The 22,738-nt window shown below is 43.8% G+C and overlaps 1 protein-coding gene across 2 annotated transcripts in view; it reads right to left on the bottom strand.

Moving 5' to 3' along the window:
- Positions 1-22,738, bottom strand: part of LOC109934535 (dynein axonemal heavy chain 3-like) — a 429,003-nt gene that overhangs the window by 342,578 nt on the left and 63,687 nt on the right. For both annotated transcript variants that reach the window (XR_007264478.1, XM_048610380.1), the window contains exons 6-7: positions 13,250-13,626; positions 12,320-12,452 (exon numbers count right to left, since the gene is read on the bottom strand). Coding sequence is in view for 1 of the 2 variants with exons in the window: in XM_048610380.1 (XP_048466337.1) it covers positions 12,320-12,452; positions 13,250-13,626 (510 nt within the window). In the remaining variant the exon portion in view is untranslated. The remainder of the gene's footprint in view (positions 1-12,319; positions 12,453-13,249; positions 13,627-22,738) is intronic.

A 22,738-nucleotide genomic window follows, 5' to 3' on the forward strand; every position in this document is an offset into this window, starting at 1 on the left:
GAGACAGATCTGGCAGGATGCAGCTAATGCCACAAGCAGAGCTGCATCTCCACAGTACTGGTGCCATTGGAGAAGTTCACTAGTGTGTTTGGGAAGATTTTAAACTAACTTGGCAGCATATAAAAGTAGAAAAGAGGAAAGAGGGCATCAAGTGGACAGTACTAGAGAAGGGAGTACTTCATCATAAAGTCGAGTTAAGAAGGGCATAGAAACGTCAAAAATAGGAACAGGTATATGCAATTTAACTCTTTAAGCCTGCTCCACCGTTCAATATGATTATGGCCCATCATTTAACTCAGTCCCCTGTCCCCACTTTCTCTCCATAACTCTTGATCCCTTAAGCCCCAAAATCTATGACTAAATATGGGGACTATGGGGAATATAAAGGCAGGAAAACAATGCTTTGGTGTAAACACGCACAATGAATAAAGCAGGTAAGTTACAAGTCAAATAGATGAATGGGAACATGACATAGTGGCAATAATAGAAACATGACTTAATGACAATAATGGAGCGGACACTTAATGTACAAGGAAAGACAGTGTTCAGGCACAAAAGGAGAAAGAGAGTTGGTGAAGCAGCATTGATTAGGGAAGACACAGTACTTTGGAAAGAGAGGGACAAGGTTCAAGTTGAGAATTGAAAGGATATGATCGCACTACTGAGGCCATTCTGCAAACCTCTAAACAGTGAGACACAGGAGCAAATCTGCAGGGAATCACAGGTATATGTGAAGACAACTGAAAAACATTAATTACCCAAATACCTGTTTTCTTTATTCTTTCATGGGATGTGGGTATCACTGACAAGGCCAGCATTTATTGCCCACTGCTAATGGCCCTGAAAATGGTGGTCTGTTAAGGCCATTTCTGTAGGCAGTTCTGAATTGGAACACATTGCTGTGGGTCTGGAGTCACACATAGGTCAGGACAGCTAAGATTGGCAGATTTCCTTCCCTAAAGAACACTAGTAAACCAGATGGGATTTCTTCAATGGTTGACAGTGGTTTCCAGATTTATTAGTTGAAACCAAATTTTATTATCCGTTGTGGTGGGATTCAAACTTTTCTCCCCAAAGCATTAGCTGTGTTACTAGTCCAGTGACGTTAGCATGACCCTACTGATTTGGCCTGATAAGTGGGCTAATATTAGTGTGAGGAGCAAGGGGTAGAAATAAATGAAATGCACTTGGAAGAACTTCCTTCGTTAGTCTGTTCCCTGTCCAGTTAGGGAGGAGGCATCTCTGCACCTGGTGCTGAAGAATGGACTTTAGCAAGACTTTTGACAAGGTCTCTCATAAAATCATAGAATCCCGACAGTGTGGAAGCAGGCCATTCAGCCCATTGAGTCATGGTGACCCTCCAAGATCATCCCACCCACACCCACATCTGCTACCCTATCCCTGTATTTCCCATGGCTAATCCACCTGGCTAGCACATCCCTGGACACTATGTGCAATTTAATATGGCAAATCCACCTAACCTGCACATCTTCGGACCGTGGGAAGAAGCCAGAGCACCCTGTGGAGACCCACACAGACACCATGCAAGCTTCCAATGGTAGACTGAACCCAGGTCCCTGATGCTGTGTGGCAGCAGTGCTAACCACTGAGCCACCGTGCTGCTCAGTGAAGTCACATGGGATCTGCGCCTAATGCAAATGGATGCAGAACTGGCTTTGTTGTATAAGACAGAGAGTAGTGGTGGAAGGTTGCATTTCTAATTGGATATCTGTGACCAGTGATGTTCCTCAGGGATCAGTGCTGGGACCCCTGCGGTTTGTAATACATATAAATGGAGGAGGATAGGTGGCCTGATTAGTGTGTTTGCGGATGACACAGAGATTGGGGGATTGTGAATAGTGAGGACGATTGCTGGAGGATACAGTAGGGAGTAGAGATAGACTGGAAACTTGGGCGGAGAAATTGCTGATGGAGTTAAGGAGCGGGAGCGGTGAGGATGACAATGTGGACCATGGCCAGGATGGCCCTCCTCCTTCCCGCCTGACCCGTTACCCTGGCTCACAGCCCCGCCCAGTTACACCCTCTGTCCAATAGGGGCACGTGTTAGTGCGGCCCCAGGGCCAATGATGGCCCGCGTTGTTGGTGGGTGGCAGAGCGGGAGTTCTGAGGCTAGCGGGAGCTCGAGCCGCGATGCCCAAGTATCTGCAGGACCCGTCGGTGCTGACCAAAGAGCGGCTGAAGAGTGAGCTGATCGCTTACAGCGTGCAGCTGCCACTTGAGTTAAGTGACAGGGTTTTGTTGGAGAAACTGGAGGACAGGATCATGACAGGTTTTGATAAAGAAGACAAAGAAAAATTCTTCGCTGATTGTCCCAGCAGTAGGGACACCGAGTTTGATTCTTTTTTATTTGATTTGGTTTATTATTGTTATACGTTCTGAGATACAGTGAAAAGTATTGTTTTGTGTGTTGCCAGACAAATCATACTTCACATTAGTACATCAAGGCAATAGAACAGAATACAGCATATGGTGTTACAGCTACAGAGAAGGTGCAGAGAAAGATCAACTCATATATGAGAGATCTGTTCATTAGTCTGATAACAGTGAGAAACAAGCTGTTCTTGAATCTGCTGGTATATATTTTCAAACTTTTGTATCTTCTACTTGATGGAAGGGGTGGAAGAGAGTATAACCAGGGTGGGAGGGGTCTTTGATTATGTTGGCTGTTTTCCCGAGGCAACAGGAAGAATAGATGGAGTCTATAGAAGGAAGGCTGGTTTTCATGACAGACTGGGCTGCGTTCACAACTGTCTGTAATTTCTTGTGGTCTTGGGCAGAGCAGTTGCCATACCAAGCTGTATGCACCAGGATAGGTCGCTTTCTATGGTGCATCTATAAAACTTGGTAAAGAGTTATTGTGAATATGCCCAGTTTCCTTAGCCTTCTGAGGAAGTAGAGGCACTGATGTGTTTTCTTGACCGTAGCGTAGATGTGGATGAACCAGGACAGATGAAAGGGGCAAATGAAGAGGAAATGACTTTCACAGTGAGCAGTACGAGAGCAGTGGAACTGAAAATGAATGATTTCAAGGAGAAACTTGATTGGGAACTTGTGTGAAAAAAAATGCACAGGACTATGGAGAATAAAGTGGGCAAGCCATCGAGTTTCTCTACTGAGAGCTGGCATGATGCGATGAATGGCCACCTGCTGTACTGTAACAGTTCAATGACCCTATTATTGTAAATGGGGAGCAACATCTTGATTTTCCTTCCTGGAATGAAAATATCTAATTTTTATTGGATTGCAATTTATTTGCCAGTATTTTTCCACTCTGGATCTTTGTTCATATCTTTTTGTAATGTATTGCACTGCCCCTGAGTTGATTCCATTCTCCCACCCACCATCGCCAAATTAGCTGCCATCCACAAAATTTAGGATTTGAATCTTTGCTTCCAAAGTCCCAATTAATGATAGAAATTATAATCCATCTGTCAGTAAATAGTGAAGCAAAGTACTTATTTAATATTTCTAAATTTATGCTTTCACTCTCTTTGATTAGACCCTGTCCGCTCCTTAGCTCCCCTATTTTTATTCTAATATTTGCTTTTTTAATTTATATGTGAATAGAATGTTTTGTTATTTTGTTTTATGTTCAGCGATAAGCTGATCGCACAGAAACTCTTTGCCTTCCCAATTATTTTTCTGACTTCTCTCTACATTCTCTCTACTTTTGCGCTTTTCTCCTGGAAGAGCGCAGCAGTTTTCCCTAGTGCCTTGGTTAGTAATTATCCCTCAATCAACATCACAAAAAAAACAAATTATCTGGTCATTATAAAGTTGCTGTTTATGGGTTTTTTGTTATGTGCAAATTAACTGTCAGGCTTTCTATGATGCCATTCCATTTGCATTTGATTTGCATTTTGAACTAGTAAATAACATAAAGGTGGAAGACAGCTCCAACAGAGTACCTAACTTGGGAAGTTGGTGTGTGAGGGAATTCAGCGCAGTTAGAGATGCTGTTTTTTCCTTTCTCAAGGTAAGGAGCAGTCCGAGACGGGGAGCAGGAAACAGCAATCAAGGGAGCTGCTTTGTCCTGGATGGTGTCAAGCTTCTTGAGTGCTTTTGGGATTACGTTCATGCAGGCAAGTGTGGCATATTACATCACAGTCCAGACTTGTGTCTTAGATTGTGGACTGGCTTTGGGGAATCAGAAGGTGAGTTACTCATCACAGGATTCCTATCCTCTGACCTGCTATTATAGTCACTATATTTATATGGCTAGTCCAGTTGAGTTTCTGATCAATGGTAACCATCCAGGATGTTGATAATGGGGAATTCAGTGATTGTAACACCATTGGATGTCAAGGAGCAGTGATTAGATTCTTCTTCATTGGAGATGATCATCATGTGACAGTCTTGTGGCATGAATATTGCTTGCCACTTCTCAGCCAAAGCTTGAATGTTGTCAGATCTTGCTATATTTGAAAATGGACTGCTTCAGCATTTGAGGAGTTGCGAATGGTGCTGGATATTACGCAATCATCAACCAACATCCCCACGTCTGACCTTAAGATGGAGTGAAGGTCATTGATGAAGCAGCTGAAGATGGTTGGGCTTAGGACACTACCCCAAGGAACTCTTGCAGAGCTGTGATAACTGACCTCCAACAACCACAACCAACTTCCTGGGTGCCAGGTATGACTCTAACCACCAGAGAGTCTGCCCCCGGATTCCCATTGATTCCAGTTTAGTTAGGACTCCTTGATGCCACACTCAATCGAATGCAGCCTTGATGTCAAGGACAATCACCCAGAGCTCACCTCAGGAATTCAGCCCTTTTGTCCATATTTGAACCAGGGATGTATTGAAGTTGGGGAGTACAGAGGAATGTAATAGTCGGGAACAGACTAGCTAGTTGAATAGTAAATGTTCTCACTTGGCTTGAATCACAGCCAAGAATGTCAGTCCCAAAGACAGTGTTGTCTGCTCAGTGCAAGAGTGAAGGACACCTCTTTGAGGATATAAAGGATATAGGAGTAAGAGAGAAAGGCTGCAGTCATCCTGGTACATGTGGGTACCAAATACGTAGGTAGGAGTAAGAAGGAGATTCAGTCATGGGAGTGTGAGAGATTAGGGACTAAATCGGAAGGGAGAACCAGAAAAGTAATAATTTCTGGGACAAACTAGCAGAGGATCAATAATGTCAGAGTCATCCTGCCAAGTCAAAGAATGCTCTTGGAACCATAGCATTTGTATGGCTGGCCCTATTCAGTTTCCATTCTATATAGAGGGTTGTGGATCTCCTTGTGCATGAATCACAAAATGTTAGCATCAGGCATAACTAGTAATTAGGCAAATAGATTATTGTCCTTTAATGTGAGGGGGCTTGACAGAGCAAATACTGGGAAGGTCATTGCTCTTGCGGGGTAGTCTAGGAACATAGTTTCAGTATAAAGTCATTTAACACAAGGATGAAGTGTTATTTGTACTCTCAGATAATACCTTTGGATTTCTCTTCTCCTGAGAGAGGAATCTCAGTCATTGAATATATTCAAGGCTGATTTAGATAGATTTTCTGATCTGCAAATGAGTTGTATCCATGGGGATAGATAGGAAAAGGGTATTTGAGGGGACAGTCAGATCAGTCAAGACATTATTGAATAACGGAGCAGGTTCAAGGGGTCAAATGCCCTGATCCTGTCCCTGGTGGTTATGTTCAGTGGGTGTAAAGCAGTTTCAGACATCCTGAGGTCATGAAAGTCATGGTAGAAACATATTTATTTAGGCTTACTTCCTCCAGTTCCATGCAATCCAATGGTCAGCAAGACACTACCACTGGATATGCTTAAATGTTCTTTGGCCAACCCTACCATCTTTTGTCATTCGCAGGTGTCCATTCTTTTATTACTATCTTCTATCATTTTTGTCCATGATCTTTCTTTAATGTTTAGTTTGGAACACATTTTCCACACACTCTACTGAGCAGTACTTTTATTATATTTTTCTAATGCTGTCCCACAATGTTTGCCAATATTGCTAATATTCAATTTTCCCAAGTTCTACTCCTCACTGTTTTTTTTTACTCACTTGCAGGAAGTGGGCATTGTTGGCTGGGCCAGTGTTTATTGCCCGTCCCTAGTTGCTCTTGAGAAGGTGGGGGTAAGCTGCTTTCTTGGACCAATGGAGTCCATGGGCTGTAGGTTAACCCACAATGCCATTAGGGAGGGGATTTCAGGATTTTGACCCAGCGACACTGAAGAAATATTTTTCCAAGTCAGGATGGTGAGTGGCTCAGAGGAGAGCTCTCAGTTGGTTGTGTTCCCATGTATTTGCTGCCCTTGTTCTTCTCGTCGGTATGGAAGGTGCTGCCTAAGGATCTTTGGTGAATATCTGCAGTGCATCTTGTAGATGGTATGCACTGCTACAACTGAGCTTCGGTGGTGGAGGGAGTGGATACTTGTGGATGTGGTGCCAATCAAGTGGGCTGCTTTGTCCTGGATGGTGTCAAGCTTCTTGAGTGTTGTTGGGGCTGCACTCATCCTGGCAAGTGGGGAATATTCCATCAAACTCCAACCTATTAGTCAGAACTTTGTCATCTCCAATTATTTCCTCTATATCGTCCTGCATTATTATGACTGTATTATGATCACTATTACCTGGATAGCGTCCTACTTTTAATTCTGCATATCTTTTGACTCATTCCCTATTACTAGATCCATTGCCAAATCTCTCTTGTTTGGGTTTCTCTCTACTCCTTCATATAAGTAGTCCCCTACACGTTGTGGAAACTCCATTCCCATATCCCTTCCATTTACCTCTCTCTTCTGGCTATTTAATTCCAGGGTTGTTGAAACTGCAACCCCTGCCCCCAAACCCCAGCCATGTATATTATTAGAATTTTAGCACTTTCTGTTGTTTGCATACATCTTCGTTCCCCAATACCACCTCCTACTGCCTGCCTATTGCATAGTTCAGTGTACTACACCTTTTATTATAAGGGTGCCTTTTAAAAATCTTTTTGAAAGTAGATTTGCTGCCTTGTTGGTGGCTGTGTCACATTTTCTACTGCCATTACGTTACCTCTGGAAGCACAGCTATTCACCTCACATTTTCCTGTTTTCCTCTCTTTTCAAAATATTTAATCACAGCAATATTTAATTTCCTGTCCTTGGTTTCACTGTAGCCATATCTCTGTAATCCCAATTATATCAAGTTGTTCACAATGTATTATTACTTCCATTTCCCTGCATTGCCATACTGGTATCTTAATACATTTTTAAGCACAATTTTTCCTCTCTTTTTTAACCATATTTGTTCACCCTGTTCTGTAATTATTCCCCGGCCATTTCTGTAATCCTTTAGTTTAGTCTCCAGTACAATCGAGACTTTCAAGAGTGAATTGGATTATTATCTGAAAAGGAAGAATTGCTTTGAAACAGAGAGAAGGTAGGAAAATAGAACTAACTGAGTTGCTTATTTGAAGAGCTAGTACATACATGATGGTCCAAATGGCCTCCTCTGTATTGTAACAATTCCATAAGTTTGTCTATCCAGTGCACACCTTTTCCATTTTGTTTATATTTAAACTTCTTTAATTTTCCCATCTTCCAACCACCTTCTTATTTAACCTTTGTGTGGAACATTGATTTGATTCTACTTCAGATGGAGCATATCCCATCAGCATTGTTCCTTCCTGGTGCCAATCACCATTAAAAGGGATGACTTATTTCTCCCGCCAACCTTTCAGCTGCCTGCTCATTCTCCTGATGTTGGTCTCTATGCCAATTTGCACATTCTACAGGCAATAATCCAAAAATTATTACCATCAAGGTGTTGCCTTTTCAACTGACTTTCTAACTCCCAGTACATCCTCAGTAGCACTTACTGCCTGTTCCTTTGCTCCCACATGGATCGCAATTGTTGGATTTTCCCACTCCCTTTCTGATTCTGTTCCAGTCTTTTTGAGATATCTCTTACCATGGCACTAGAAGCCAACACATCTATAACTGCTATCTTCCTTTCCCAATCGACAGATGAAGTCTAACAGCATTCTCTCTAATGCCCAAAACTATCATCACTGGCAATTTATTCAACAGCTTCTTGTCTTCTACTTTCAATTCCCTTGCCCCTGAACAAAAACCCTTCAATTCTTTCCTAGCGCAACATCCACATTTGTACATTCAGACTCCAAGACTATAGGTGAAGGTCCTCACTCCCAGTTCTAGCATGTTCACATCACAAACATCATTCTTTACTTTCTACAGTGACCCCCTGAGAACACAAGAATGAAGAACAGGAAGAGTCACAAAGCGCCTTGAGTGCTCTCTGCCCTTCAATAAGATATTGGCTGGCCTTTAACCTCACTTTCATTTTCCCACCTAATTCCTTTGATTCCCAAACAGAATGAATAGTATTCCTAAGAGAATGTGATACCGGCACAGCGAATGTACATCCACAGCCCTCGGGGCTGAGAATCCCATAGACTGATAACCCCCTGAGTGAAAACATTTCTTATGTCACAATCCAAAACAGTCGCCTTCTTATCGTGAGATAGCACTCCTACTCCACGCACCATGTTCCAACTGCTCCAGCCTGGGAAACAACCTCTCCAAGTCTGCTCATCCAAAGCCTCTCATACTCTGATATGTTTTAAATCAACAGTGATTCTCAAAACTCCAGGGAATATTAATCTCTCAACAAGCTTTCATTGACATCCTGTCTTATGCAAATATGAAAATGGAACTTGCACATGTTACTCTCTTCAATGCCCTATATAATTGTGGTAAGGCTTCTCTAATTTGTATTTCAGTCTCTTTGTAATAAAGACCAAAAACAGAAGTTGCTGGAAAAGCTCAGCAGGTCTGGCAGCAGCTGTGAAGAAAAATCAGAGTTAACGTTTCGGGTCCAGTGACCCTTCCTCAGATTTTTCTTCACAGATGCTGCCAGACCTGCTCAGCTTTCCAGCCACTTCTGTTTTTGTTCCTGATTTACAGCAACCACAGTTCTTTCAGTTTCCTTGTAATAAAGGCCAACACGCTATTTGACCTTGTGATTGTTCTGCCCGTATTTTAACTTTGTATTTTATGTACAAGGACATCAAAATCCCATTTAATCCCCATTTAAAAATATTCTTTTTTTAACTCTTCCTACCATAATTTGACAGCTCCTCACATTATACTCCAGCTGCTCCCATCTCTGTTCACACTATCAATGTAGCCTGCAGCCTACTTTCCCATCTAGCTTTGTACGATTGCCAACCTTCACTACATTACTCACTGCTTCAGGAGCAGTTTGAAAACCAAGGGCAATGTTGTGCTCCCTCTCTTGAAACACCTCCTCCCAACTCCTCCTAATCTTCAGTTTGGTTGGCACTCATCTCTCATCCTGCTTAATGACACCCCAAGTGACTAGCTCTTCAGCCTCCCTTGACCCTGCCCGACCCTCCCATGAGGTGGAAAGTAAAAGCGAACCCTGCCATTCACACCACCTATAGACTCCTGATTTGTCTCTTTTCCGTTCCCATTCTCTTTTTCCTGCACCACCACTTAATTTTATCACTTAATTCATTATGCCCTCTACCCCATTACAGACCCTCCCTTCCCTTTGTTCTTTTTCCACTTTCCCCTATTTCACATACTAGCTTAAAACTTGTTACATTTCTAACTTCTGTCAGTCCTGATGAAAGATAAATTGTTAACTCTGTTTCTCTGTCTCCATGGATGGTGCCATGCCCTACTGGTTGTTTTCCAGCATTTTCTGTTACTTTTTCTCCTGAGTCTGTTGCTGCTCTCGGTTCGATTCTGAGGTCTTTTCATCCCTTTCACTTTCAAACTCCACAAAAAGCATTGGCATCGTGGTTAGCACTACTGCTTCAAAGTGCCAAGGACCTGGGTTTGACCCCACCCTCAGCAACTGTCTGTGTGGAGTTTGCACATTCTCCCTGTGTCTGCATGGGTTTCCTCCGGGTGCTCCGTTTTCCTCCCACAGTCCAAAGATGTGCAGGTTAGGTGGATTGGCCATGCTAAATTGACCATAGTTGCAGGCTGGATGGATTGGCTGCGGGAAATGCGGAGTTGAGGGTAAGGGTTGTGGGTCTGAGTGGGATCCTCTTTGGAGGGTTGTTGTGGACTTAATGGGCCAAATGGCCTGCTCCCAAACTGTGGGGATTCTATGATTCACTCCTTGCCAACCTCTCGAATTTGACCCCACGGAAGTTTCAAGTTACTAGAACAGAGCCAGCTAAATTCTAGACTGCACAAGATCTCACTGAGCTCTTATTCACTGTTCCGTAACCTCCTGTGGCACATTGCTTCTGATCTTCTTTAACCCTTTTATTCAGGTTACACCAAACAGCTTTCACCTGGATTGTAATATCTGCCCCCTCAGCATTTGTGACAGAGCCATTGCACACCCACGGTCCAATGACTCTGAGATTCTGCTTTCTGCAGTTTTCGACTTAGTAATTCACTAATCCTCAGTTCTAACTCTTTCCTGCACCTCCCAACTCCCTCCCTCCTCAGTGTTGTTGCTGAGGTTAAAGCTCTGGAATGGCATTTGGCACTGTTGCTGACATAAATGCAAAAACGGATGGTGAGTTGGCGACAAAGATTGCAGCAGACAGAAAAATGAAACATTCCAAAACACCCGATGCACATCCAGCATCTTTGCTGGCATTTTTATCGCAAATTTTCATAAATTCAGCAATGCTCCTCACCCCTCCACCCCCACCATACCAAAACATTTTTCAGCCTATGACATACGTCTGAACCAGTCACTTTGTTAATGTGACAGTCAATGTTCGCAAAGCAATCTCCCACAAACAGCAAAGTGATTTAATAAACAGATTAGCTGTTTCCCAGATGCTGGTTGAGGGTTAAATGTCAGTGAGGCCACAGGGCGAAGCTCTCGAGTAGTTGCCTGGGATCTTTTACATTTACCTGTGATGGCAGAAGTGTCTTGTGCTGACAACTGGTCCAAACGTTAGGCCTTCACCAGTGCAGGGCTCACTTAGAGCTGCGCTGAATAGTCAGCTTGGCTTACATGTCCAAACTTATGACCTTCTGACTCAGAGCTCAGAGTGCTAGCACTGAGCCAAGGCTGATGTGACTAATATTTTTAAAATATTTTAAAATTCTGAAAATTAGTAGCACTGTAATTGATACCAGAGGAATCTTTTCTTAAGCCTTCAAAAGGCAAGAGAAAACATGCTGTGTTTAATTCCATTTGACAAGCAACTAAAATGAAAGGCAAGTTCCTTTATAAAGTACAAAGCTCTCAGAATGGAGGCTAGTCCTGTGATATACACACACACACTAACACGTACACATTAACATGCATACACTAACACGATTGCCATGCACACATGCTAACATGCATGCACTATAACATAGTGCTATAATAAAAACATACTGTAACACTGTAACGCTTGCTATAGCACAGGTACACTAGTGCTATAATAAAAACATACTGTAACACTGTAATGGATGCTATAGCACAGATACACTAACACACACCACAACACAGACACAGTAACACACGTGCTAAAACCCACACACTAACACTATAAACACAGACACACCAGCACACCGTACTACACAAACACTAACACATACTACAAACACACATTCTATAACACACGTGTGATATAACATCATTGACACGCTAACACATGCAATATCACAGACACACCAATACACAGCACTACGCAAACATTAACACATATTCTATAACACACACATGCTACAGCACAGACATACTAACACACACACGATAACACAGATACAGTAACACACATGGTAACACACTCACACTAACACATGCGATTAAACAGATACACTAACACACACCAGCACAATTATACAAATCACATGAATTAAGAGCAGGAATAGGCTCCTCGGCTCCTCAAGCCTCCATCATTCAACATGATCATGGCTGATCTGACTGCAGCCTTAACTCCAGAATCCCAGTTAGTCACAATAATCTTTGACTTGCTTGTTAGTTACAAATGCCAAAACATACACACACTAGCACACTATCACACGAATGCAGTAATACACACTCACATATACACACACTATCACACATATTCAATAACACGCTATTACATACACACTACCACACACACATGCTAACACACACAGCTGCACACATATACACTGTCACACACACACTAACACACATACAATAACACACACACACACACACACACACTCTCCCTCCCCCCACTCACATGCACATTCTCCCTCCCCCCCACTCTCTCTCTCTCACACACACACACGCACATACTAACACACATGCTATAACACACACACACACACACAAACACACACAAACAGAGACAAAAATACAGAATATGTACCTCACTAACTGATCTTCTCTGGGGGTAGCTGGTCTCGACAAGCCATGTGTCGAATGTTTCGCTGAGATAAAAAGGATGCCCAGAGCTGCCCTTGTTGCTTCGTCATGGAGGGTATAATCTTCATCTGAATGTACTGAACAAAATAAAGGTAGCAGGTTAGGAAAGATTGTGAGTGATTAACATGAGATGTTCGTTAACATGATGTCAGGTCAAGCAGCAGCCAAGGTAGTGAGTCTAGATTCAACATTTAACTCTTCCTCACACTGCATTAAACCAGAGTAATCCATCTGAGAATCAATGTCACATTCCTGACTCCATCTCCCTCAACAGTGCAGATTCTGATGAAGCTTCCATTTCTATTTGACTGTCACCGACTCATTTTCCGTGTCAATAGTGAGTGAGAATGAACAAAACAGGCTGCCAGATTTTCTCCCATTCTCTTTACTTCGATGAGAAATTACTTGCTTCAAGGTTTTTCTGGGGTTTGCTCACACCTTGATGCACATCAATACTGAACTGCCATCTGTATCCCTGATTGGAAAGACTGACTGGGGGCTAGCAGGGGGACTAAAAGGAGTGGGGGCAGGCAAAACTGGAAACAGAGTTTAACCTTCCAGCACTCAGGTAGTTTGAAATGTACAGACTGTCACTCAATACTGGATCAGAATTGCTTGCTTTACTTCTGAACTGTAGCTGCACAGATTAAACACCCTGCCCTCTCTCTGCAGCCCATTTTATTCAGGAATGATCTCAGACAGCTGACAAAGCAGAGATGGAATGAAATCTTTCTTCTCTCAGGGGCTCATGAGTCTTTGAAACACATCCTTATTATCCCCAAGCATTAAACTTAAAAGCACAATGGCTTTTTTTTTAACAAGTCCAAATCAGTTTCCAAAGTGCACAGGAACAGGGACAAGGGAATTAACTCACCACATTCTGCATGTAGACAATGTTCAGCAGGTCCAGCCTCTTGCTTCTGGGGTTCTGTTGCAGCCCCCCAGTCTGCCTGGTATGTCTCTTCGCTCGGCATCTCTTCCCCCACAAGCCCAGCCTCTGAGTGTCCCCCTGCCCCCTGTGGGGACCGGCTCCATTTCGCCCTCTGGGGAGAGCAGGAATCTCCCAGTTTGAAGTGGTGTCTGTGGATTGGGGGGAGACTATCCAGAGCCTGGAGTTCACGGCCTGGGACCCACAACTTGAGGACTGGGCGTTCAGTGTAAAATTCGGTGCCTTGGGTTGCCACGTCCGAGCAAGCCTCATGGTGATCTCTGCGAGCCGATGCACTCTGAAGCAATCGGTGAGGACTCAATCTGCGGGGGAAAGATCACTGGAAAAATCACAAGCCTCGTTAACTTGCCTTGAAATCTTCCCTCCACCTCACAGTAGGGCTGTGCCCCTGGAGAACCATCTCAGTCTCACCACTTTCTATCGGGGACTTGCACTCAGCCTGATCTGATCGACGTTTTCAAAATCAACGCTCTTCTCCCCACTGTCACAAGATCTGACGGGTCTTTTTGAAAGGAAGCTGTACTAAACCTTCTGCCAGTTACCATAGCGATTTCATTTTTCCTGTTTCTGTTTTCAGATTGGCTAAAGGATTGCTCCTGTTCAGTGGTGAGAGAGCTCTGCACAAACCGGGTAAATACAGTACAGTAGGAGCTCCAGCCTAGCTAGCTCAGAGATTATTCCAACACCCAGATCTCTTCCCCCCACAGGGTCATTGTATCCCTCAAAGAGACCACCAATGTCAGACTAGAAACACAGAAAATAAACTTCAAGAGCATTCATTACATCAGAGTGTCCTGCATTGCATCATTGCGCCGAGGTATTCAGTGCACTGAAACTTTAACCCTGATGGTAACTTTGACTTTCTATTGTTGTTGAACATTAAACAACACCTTAGTTATTTTATTGAGTCACACAACATGGTGCAACATGACGTTCTGTTACAATTCGTGTGCGGAGCAGACTCAGTTTTTTCTCCATATTTCCTAATGGAATGATTGCCCATCTCTAATTGCCCGTTGAGAAGGTGAAGGTGAGTTGACCCCCTGAACCACTGCCGCCTATTTCACAGTTGTGTGCAGGAGACCATTCAGCCTATCGTGCCTGCACCGGTTCTATTACCCAGTGCCAGTCTCCTGCATTTCCCCATATCCCTGCCCACCATTTCTATCCAAATTACCATCATTTCTATCCAAATTACCATCATTTCTATCCAAATAACCATCCAATTCCCCTCTTGAATGTCTCAACTCAACCTGCTTTCACCCCATTCCCAGGCATTGTAATCCAAAATCCTAGCTACTCAATGTGAGGAAAAGTTTATTCTCATATCACCTCGCTTCTTTCGCACATCACTTTAAATTTACACCCTCTCATTCTTGTTCCTTATGTGGCCAGGAACAACTTCTCCCTATCTACTCTGTTCAACTCACTCATGGTTTCGAAAACCTCTATCAAATCTCCTTTCAAACTTCTTCTCTCCAAGGAGAACAATCCCATACTCTTCAATCTATCCTTATCACTGAAATTTCTCATGCCTGAAACCACTCTTGTAAATCATTTCTGCACTTTCTCTCCAATATGTTCACATCATTCCTATAAAGTGGTATCCGCAACTGTGCACAATATTCCAGCTGAGGTCTAACAAGTGTCTTGTTCAAGTTCACGACCACCACCTCACTCTTGCACTTGATGCCTTTATTAATTAAACCGAGAACACTGTATGATTTATTAACAGCTCTCTCCACTTCTCTTGCCACCTTCAATGATCTGTGCACATATACACCTGGTACCTCTGCTCCTGAACCCCCTTTAGAATTGTACCCCTTATTTTGGATGATCTTTCAATGTTCTTCTAACAGATCGAACCTGATCTGGTGTCGGTAGACCCACAATGCTGTTAGGAGGAGAGTTTGAGGAATCTGACCCAGCAACACTGAAGAGATGGTGATATATTAGAGCATAGAACAGCACAGCACAGGAATAGGCCCTCCATCCTACCATGTCTGTGACAACAATGATGCCATTCTAAACTAATCCTGCACATGATCCGTATCCCTCTATTCCCTGCCTGTGCACGTGTCTGCCTAAATACCTTTCAAATGTTGCTATGGTATCTGCTCCTACCACCTCCCCTAGCAGCACGTTCCAGGCACCTACCACCCTCTGTGTTTAAAAAACTTTCCTTGCACATCCCCTTTAAACTTTTCCCCTCTCACCTTAAACCTCTGCTTCCCCAGCCTTTGACATTTCCACCCAGGGAAAAAGACTCCAACTATCCACCCTATCCATGGCTCCCATAATTTTATTTACTTCTATCAGGCCACCTCTCAGCCTCCGAAGATCTCGCAAAAACAATTCAAGTTTGCCTAACCTCTCCTTACAGGAATGTCTCCTCATCCTTCCTATAATATGGTGATCAGAACTGCACACAATACCCCAAATGTAGTCTCACAAAAGTCTTATACAGCTATAGCATGACTGGCCAACTTTAATACTCAACGCCCTATCAATGAAGGCAAGGATGCCCCCATATGCCTTCTTTACCACCTTATCCACTTGTGTGACAACTTTCAAGGAGCTAATGGGGACTTGCACCCCAAGATCCCTCTGTACATCAATATCAAATGCCAAGTCAAGATGGTGAGTGACCTGGAGGGGAACTTGCAGCTGGTGGTGTTCCCCTGTCCTGCTAACCTTATCATTCACATTCCTGACTGTAAACATTGTGAAGCTGGCAAAGATTCTGAGAAGAATATTTACAGTCCCATCAATCTCCTTCATAACATCCATCCCCACCCTCTCCACACTAAATGATGAGGCAGGCAAGAGTCCATGATATTGCAGTCAGACTCTTGATCACTACTGTCACTCCCCTGTCAGCATCTGTACAGAGCATCAAGGAATAGATTCCTTTCATCACCATCACCAAAATGGTAACTCACTGTAGTAAAGTGAGGACTTCACAGAATATATCTTCCCTGATTGGGGCTGTTAACCTGGTCCAATCAGGGAGCCCTGGCTGATAGATATAAACAGGAGTGTCAGAGGTTTTGTTCATTCTGAGAGCTGGCTCTGAGAAGGTAGACCAGAGTCAAGAACTCTCCACATGTAAATGAAGGGTGATTTGGTGACAGGATATATGTTGTTCTAAAAGAAATTAAATTAAACCTGCAAGACTTTATTCTGATAGATGCCTACATCTGTTAGATCCGGAATTTCCAATACTTGTTTCAGAGGTGGCTTTAAGACATGGTGGGTCCACAGTCTAAACGGGTCCTTCTTTCAGTCATTTAGCTGGGAGACAAGCATCCTGACTCTGTCAGCTGTGGCTCGGGTCAGTAACACTCTTGTCTCTGACCCAGAAAGCTGAACACCCACAGTCCCATTCCAGAGACTTAATCACAGAAATCGAGGCTGACACTCCCGAGCAATGCTGAGAGAGTGCTGTCCTGCCCCAGGGGCTATCATGCAGATAACATATTCAGCTAAGCACCCTGCCTCCTCTCGCAAGTGAATGTGAAAGATCATGCGATAATATCTTGAACAGTGTTGGAGGAGGAGGGGTGTGGTTTCTCCTGGCTTACATTTATCCCTCATTTGATATCACAAAACACATGAACGGTTGTTAACCTGAAATGTTAATTCTGTTTCTCTCCCAACAGATGCTGCCTGATCGGCTGAGTAATTCCAGCATCTTCTGTTTTTATCAGAAGAAAAGAAAAAGAGATCACCTGGCCATCGGCGTGGTGCAGCTTATGGGATTTTGCTGTACACAAATTGGCTGCTGTGTTTCCTGCAGGACAATGGAAGCTACACTTTGAAAAGTACTTCATTCGCTGTGAAGGGCTTTCAGTGGCTGGGAAGGATGCCATATAAATGCACCCTTTTCCTTATTTACTCAGCAGGTTTTGGACTCGCTGGTTGGGCCTGCATTTATAACCCATTGCATATTGTCCTTGACCCGCTGCAGCCAATTGCAATCCATAAACAGAGAAAGACTGCAGAAAGCTACAGCAGAGAAGAATTTAAGGGTCACCACGCATAAATTACAAAAAGCACGTGCCCAACGGATCACAGGGAAGACTTAATGACCTCCATTTCAAAAGGAATGGAGTGTAAAAATAGAGAAATCGTGCTAAAACAATACAAGCACCTAGAAAATAGTGAACAGTTTTGGGTCCTTTATCGAAGAAAAGATCTACTGGCATCGGAGGCAGTCACAGAGGGTTCATGAGGCTGACCCCCAGTATGGAGGGACTGTCTTATGGGGAGAAGTTGAGTAGGTTGGACCCATACTCTTTCGAGTTTAGATAAATGAAAAACAACATTATTGAAGCTCAGAAGATTCTAAGGGGATTTGACAGAGTAAATTCCCTTGATATCAAGGCCACAATTGACCAAGTGTGGCATCAAGGGGCCCTAGCAAAACTGTAGTCAATGGGAATTAGAGAAAACTCTCCAGTGGTTGGAGTCGTACCTGACACATAGGAAGATGGTTGTGGTTGATGGGGGTCAGTCATCCCAGCTCCAGGACATCTCTGCAGGAGTTCCTCAGGGTAGTGTCCTCGGCCCAACCATCTTCAGCTGCTTCATCAATGACCTTCCCTTCATCATTAGGTCAGAAGTGGGGATGTTCACCAATGATTGCACAATGTTCAGCACCATTCGTGACTCCTCAGATATTGAAGCATCCATGCTCAAATGCAGCAAAACCTGGACAGTAACCAGGCTTGGGCTGTCGAGTGGCAAGTGACATTGTGCCATTCAAATGCCAGGCAATGACAATCATTGCTCCTTTGGCATTCAATGCTTTTACCGTCACTGAATCCCCATTATCAACATCATAGGAATTACCATAGACGAGAAACTGAACTAGATTAATGAAATAACAAGGTGTAGTACTGGATGAACACAGCAGGCCAAGCAGCATCAGAGGAGCAGGAAAGCTGACGTTTCGGGCCTAGACCCTTCTGCAGAAATTCTTCAGAATTTTGAATGATTGGAATGGCAGCTATAAACAGAGCTACCTGCTGTCATCACTCTCAGTTGTAAGTCTAATTTTTAGCTGTCTCACATTTGCAGAGGAAAAGTTAAAGCAATTTGTGGTGGAGCTATGTCTATTTGTTCATCCTGAGAGGTTCCAAGAACAGATAAGGAAACGATCTTGGGCTGGACAAGCATCAGTTCACTTCTGTCAGTCAACTTTGAAACAACACATAAAGAAAGTATAAGATAGACTCTACCAAAGCTGACTGCTCACGGAAAGCAATACACGGACTGGGACAGACTGAGGCTTATTCCAGATTGACAACAGTGGAATGGGTTTGTTCAGGCTGAATGTTAAACTGACAGGCAGGAATTGAATAGCAGATGCAGGATCTGAGGGGAAAGTTTCCCCCTTGAAAAATGACCACAGTCTGTGATCAATGAAAGCCCACCTGGCAATCAGTGCAGACAATAGTTAGAGACTCCAGCAAGGCTTCTCAGGTTATCAGCTGTCATAGGTTCCAGAATGTGGATCATAGACTGTACTAGATCACAGTTTGAGATGAATCACAGTCTGCAGTAGACCACAGCCTGAGGTGGATCACAGTCTGAGGTGGATCACAGACTACGCTAGTTCACAGTCTGAGATGGATCACAGTCTGCACTTGATCACGATCAATGGACCAGTCTACAGTTTAGTCAGCACTAAATCTCATCTGCAAAAGATCGCAGTCTGGGTGGGTCACAGTCTGCAGTGAATCAGTCTGAGGTGGATCACCGTCCGCAATAGATCATAGACTGTAATGGAACACAGTATAAGGTGGGCCATGGTCTGCACTGGATCTGAGTCACAAGTTAGAACATATCACAGTCCTCACTGGGTCACAATCTATGGTGGACCTCCATGTACTAGATCACAGTTTGTGGTGGATTGCAATCAGTACTGGATCACAGTTTGCACTGGATCCCAATCTGTGAAGGATCCAGTTACCACAAGCCCCCAGATGGTAGTTAGGTTAACCTAGCAGGGTAGTCAAGGTGGGGCATGTTGTTGCTGATTCCCTTACATGGGTCAATGTCATGTGATCCTTCCAAAGTTTTTTTTTGCTTTCTACTCTTTCCAGAGTAGGCTTCCGTAAGTACCATAACCCATCCCCCACACAACAAAGACTTCTCTTCCTACTTTCCTTAAGATGAAAATCCAGTGTCAGGTTTTAATCTCAGCTCTTTATTAATTTGAAGGGTTTAAATGCCAACAGGAGCTTGGTGGGATTTGAACCTGGGCTCTCAGAGCTTTAGCCTGGCCCTCTGGATTACTGGTGCTGTGCTGTGACTACTACCCTATTGTCAAAGTATGAGTTCCTTCACCCAGTTCTCCATCACTGCCTCAGTACTCAAACAGTCTGAATTAAACTCATGACTGTGGCCATGATAATCTATCCCTCCTCGTTCTCCCCTTTGATACAATTGATCATGAAATTATAGTCCAACATTTCTCTCTGCACGGCCACTCAACTGGGTGGCACTGCACCAGTCTGGTGCCATTCCTAACTACTTACTCACAGCCACAGAATCTATATCTCTCCCTGCTCCTGCTCTATTCTCTAACGTCATCACAGTCTCTTCATAGTTCCCACCTTCATGCTGCCCCTTTACAGCTCATTCAAAAACACAGCATTAAGTTTTCACAAGTATGTTGAGGCTCTACCTTACCACCAGCTCTCTCAACTCCTCCATTGCTGCTAAAGTACTGTCCTGCTAGGCTGTCCTACAGCCAGTAGTGGATGAGCAGAAACGTCCTCCAGCTAAATTCCAGACAGACTGAAACCATCATCTTCATCCCCAACCACAAACTTGACTTTCTAGTATCAGACTCCAGCCGTCACTTTGTTTGAGACTGCCCACAACTATCTGACCGTCAACTTTAGCCCTACAGTGACATGTAATCACAAATTCGCACCAACATCTAGATTTCTTGTCTGCACCTCCAGGCCATCACCCCTTCCTTGGATTATTAACTGCGGAAATCCTTGCCCAGCTTGTGTTTCTGCTATACTCAATTATCCCAATAAAGTCCTGACTGGGCTCTGTGCATTCTCTTGTCTGTAAACTGTGGAAATCTGTAGTTTGTATCACAGCTGTCACAAAATCTGTTTGCCCATCACTCCTGAGCTCAATGACAAGTGGGGCAACATCGTGATTTTAAAGTTCTCACCTTTGTTTTTAAATTCCTCCATTGCCTCATCACTTCCTATCTCTGTAATCTCCTCCAGCCTCACAAACTTTGCAATGTCGGTGCTCCTCTACCCCTAGTTTCTTCAGTATTTCTGATTCATTCCACCAATTGGTGGCCGTACCTGGTTACCTAGGCCCCAGGCCCTGGAATTCTCTTCCTAAAACTCCCTGCCTTCCTACCTGCTTTATGAAACTTTAACTTTACGATCAAGCTTTTGGTCACTTGCCATAATATTTTCATTTAGCCTGCTTTAATATTGCCTTATGTTCTGGTCACCCTGCTGTAGAAAGGGTGTTATTAAACTGGAAAGGGTGCAGAAAAGATTTACAAGAATGTTACCGATACCAGAAGGTTTGAGTTATAAGGAGAGGCTGGATAGGTTTTTCCCTGGAGCGTTGGAGAGGAAGGGTGATCTTGTAGAGGTGTATAAAATCATGAGGGGCATAGATAAAGTGAATTGCTAAGGTCTTTTCCCCCAGGTATGGGAATCCAAAACAAGAGGGCATAGTTTTAGTGCGTGAGGGGAAAGATTTAGAAGGGACCTCAGTGGCAACTTTTCACACAGAGCGTCATGCGTGTATGGAATGAGTTGCCAGAGGAAGTGGTAAAGGCTGGTACAATTACAACATTAAAATAACATTTGGACAGGCACATGAATAGGAAGGGTTTAGAAAGATACAGGCCAAATGCAGGCAAATGGGACTACTTCAGTTTGGGAAACCTGGTCAACATGGATGAATTGGGCCGAAGGGCCTGTTTCCATACTGTATGACTCTATGACTCTATGTGGCTGTGTCAGCTTGGAATGTTTAACTAGTTCCGGGGTGCTATATAAATGCAAATAGCCAATGTTGTTGTTTTGTAGACTATATAGTCAGACCAACTAATTCCATTTCTGTAAAAAAATATATTCTAGGAAAAATCAGCCAAATAAATCTGCCTGGCCAATTCACATTGATTGAGGCAGTTCTGTTCCACATTTTCAGAGGTGAAATGGTGAACACTCAATACTGGGCAACAGGTTTGATGTTGGGATAACAAGGTGTAGAGCTGGATGAACACAGCAGGCCAGGCAGCATCAGAGGAGCAGGAAGGCTGACGTTTTGGGCCTAGACCCTTCTTCAGAAATGGGGGAGGGGAAGGGGTTTCTGAGATAAATAGGGAGAGAGGGGGAGGCGGATAGAAGATGGATAGAGATCCACTGAGGTTTTTCCAGAGGGAGGAAGGTAAATTCTTCAGGGTAGGCATCCTTAGAAGAGGCTTCGCAGTGGGGTTAAAATTGTTTCAGAGATAGTAGGAACTGCAGATGCTGGAGAATCTGAGATAACAAGATGTAGACCTGGATGAACACAGCAGGCCAAGCAGCATCAGAGGAGCAGGAAGGCTGACGTTTCTGGCCTAGACCCTTCTTCAGAAATGGGGGAGGGGAAGGGGGTTCCGAAATAAATAGGGAGAGAGGGGGAGGCGGATAGATGGATTGATGTTGGCATGCCTTTGATGGATTAAACACATCAGTTAGACATAAACAACATTATCTAGAGACTTCTGCATAGAATCAGTGAGATTTGGAAAACTTAGTGAAATTCTGCCAAATCTAATTAAGCTAGCTACATTTACATAATTTATACCAGACCATCTGTTGAGATGTTGTGCTGCTGTGGATTATAGATGCACCAACAGAAGAGACAACATCTGTGAGTTTACAGTTCAGTCTTCATTCAGGATGCCACATATTGACAGGGCTGAATTCAAGACAACAAGGTGCAGGGCTGGATGAACACAGCAGGCCAAGCAGCATCATAGGAGCAGAGAGGCTGACGTTTCGGGCCTAGACCCTTCATCAGAAAAGGGGGAGGGGAAGGGGGTTTTGAAATAAATAGGGAGAGAGTGGGAGGCGGATAGAAGAGGGATAGAGGAGAGGATAGGTGGAGAGGAAACAAACAGGTCGAAGAGGCGGGGATGGGGCCAGGAAAGGTGAGTGTAGGTAGGGAGTTAGGAAGGGGATAGGTCAGTCCAGGGAGGACGGACAGGTCAAGGGGGCGGGATGAGGTTGGTCGGTAGGAGATGGAGGTGCGGCTTGAGGTGGGATGAGGGGATAGGTGGGAGGAAGAACAGGTTAGGGAGGCAGGGACGAGTTGGACTGGTTTTGGGATGCGGTGGGGGGAGGGGAGATTTTGAAACTTGTGAAATCC

This window comes from Rhincodon typus, chromosome 22 (assembly GCF_021869965.1).
Source record: "Rhincodon typus isolate 14 chromosome 22, sRhiTyp1.1, whole genome shotgun sequence".
Lineage (NCBI taxonomy): Eukaryota > Metazoa > Chordata > Chondrichthyes > Orectolobiformes > Rhincodontidae > Rhincodon > Rhincodon typus.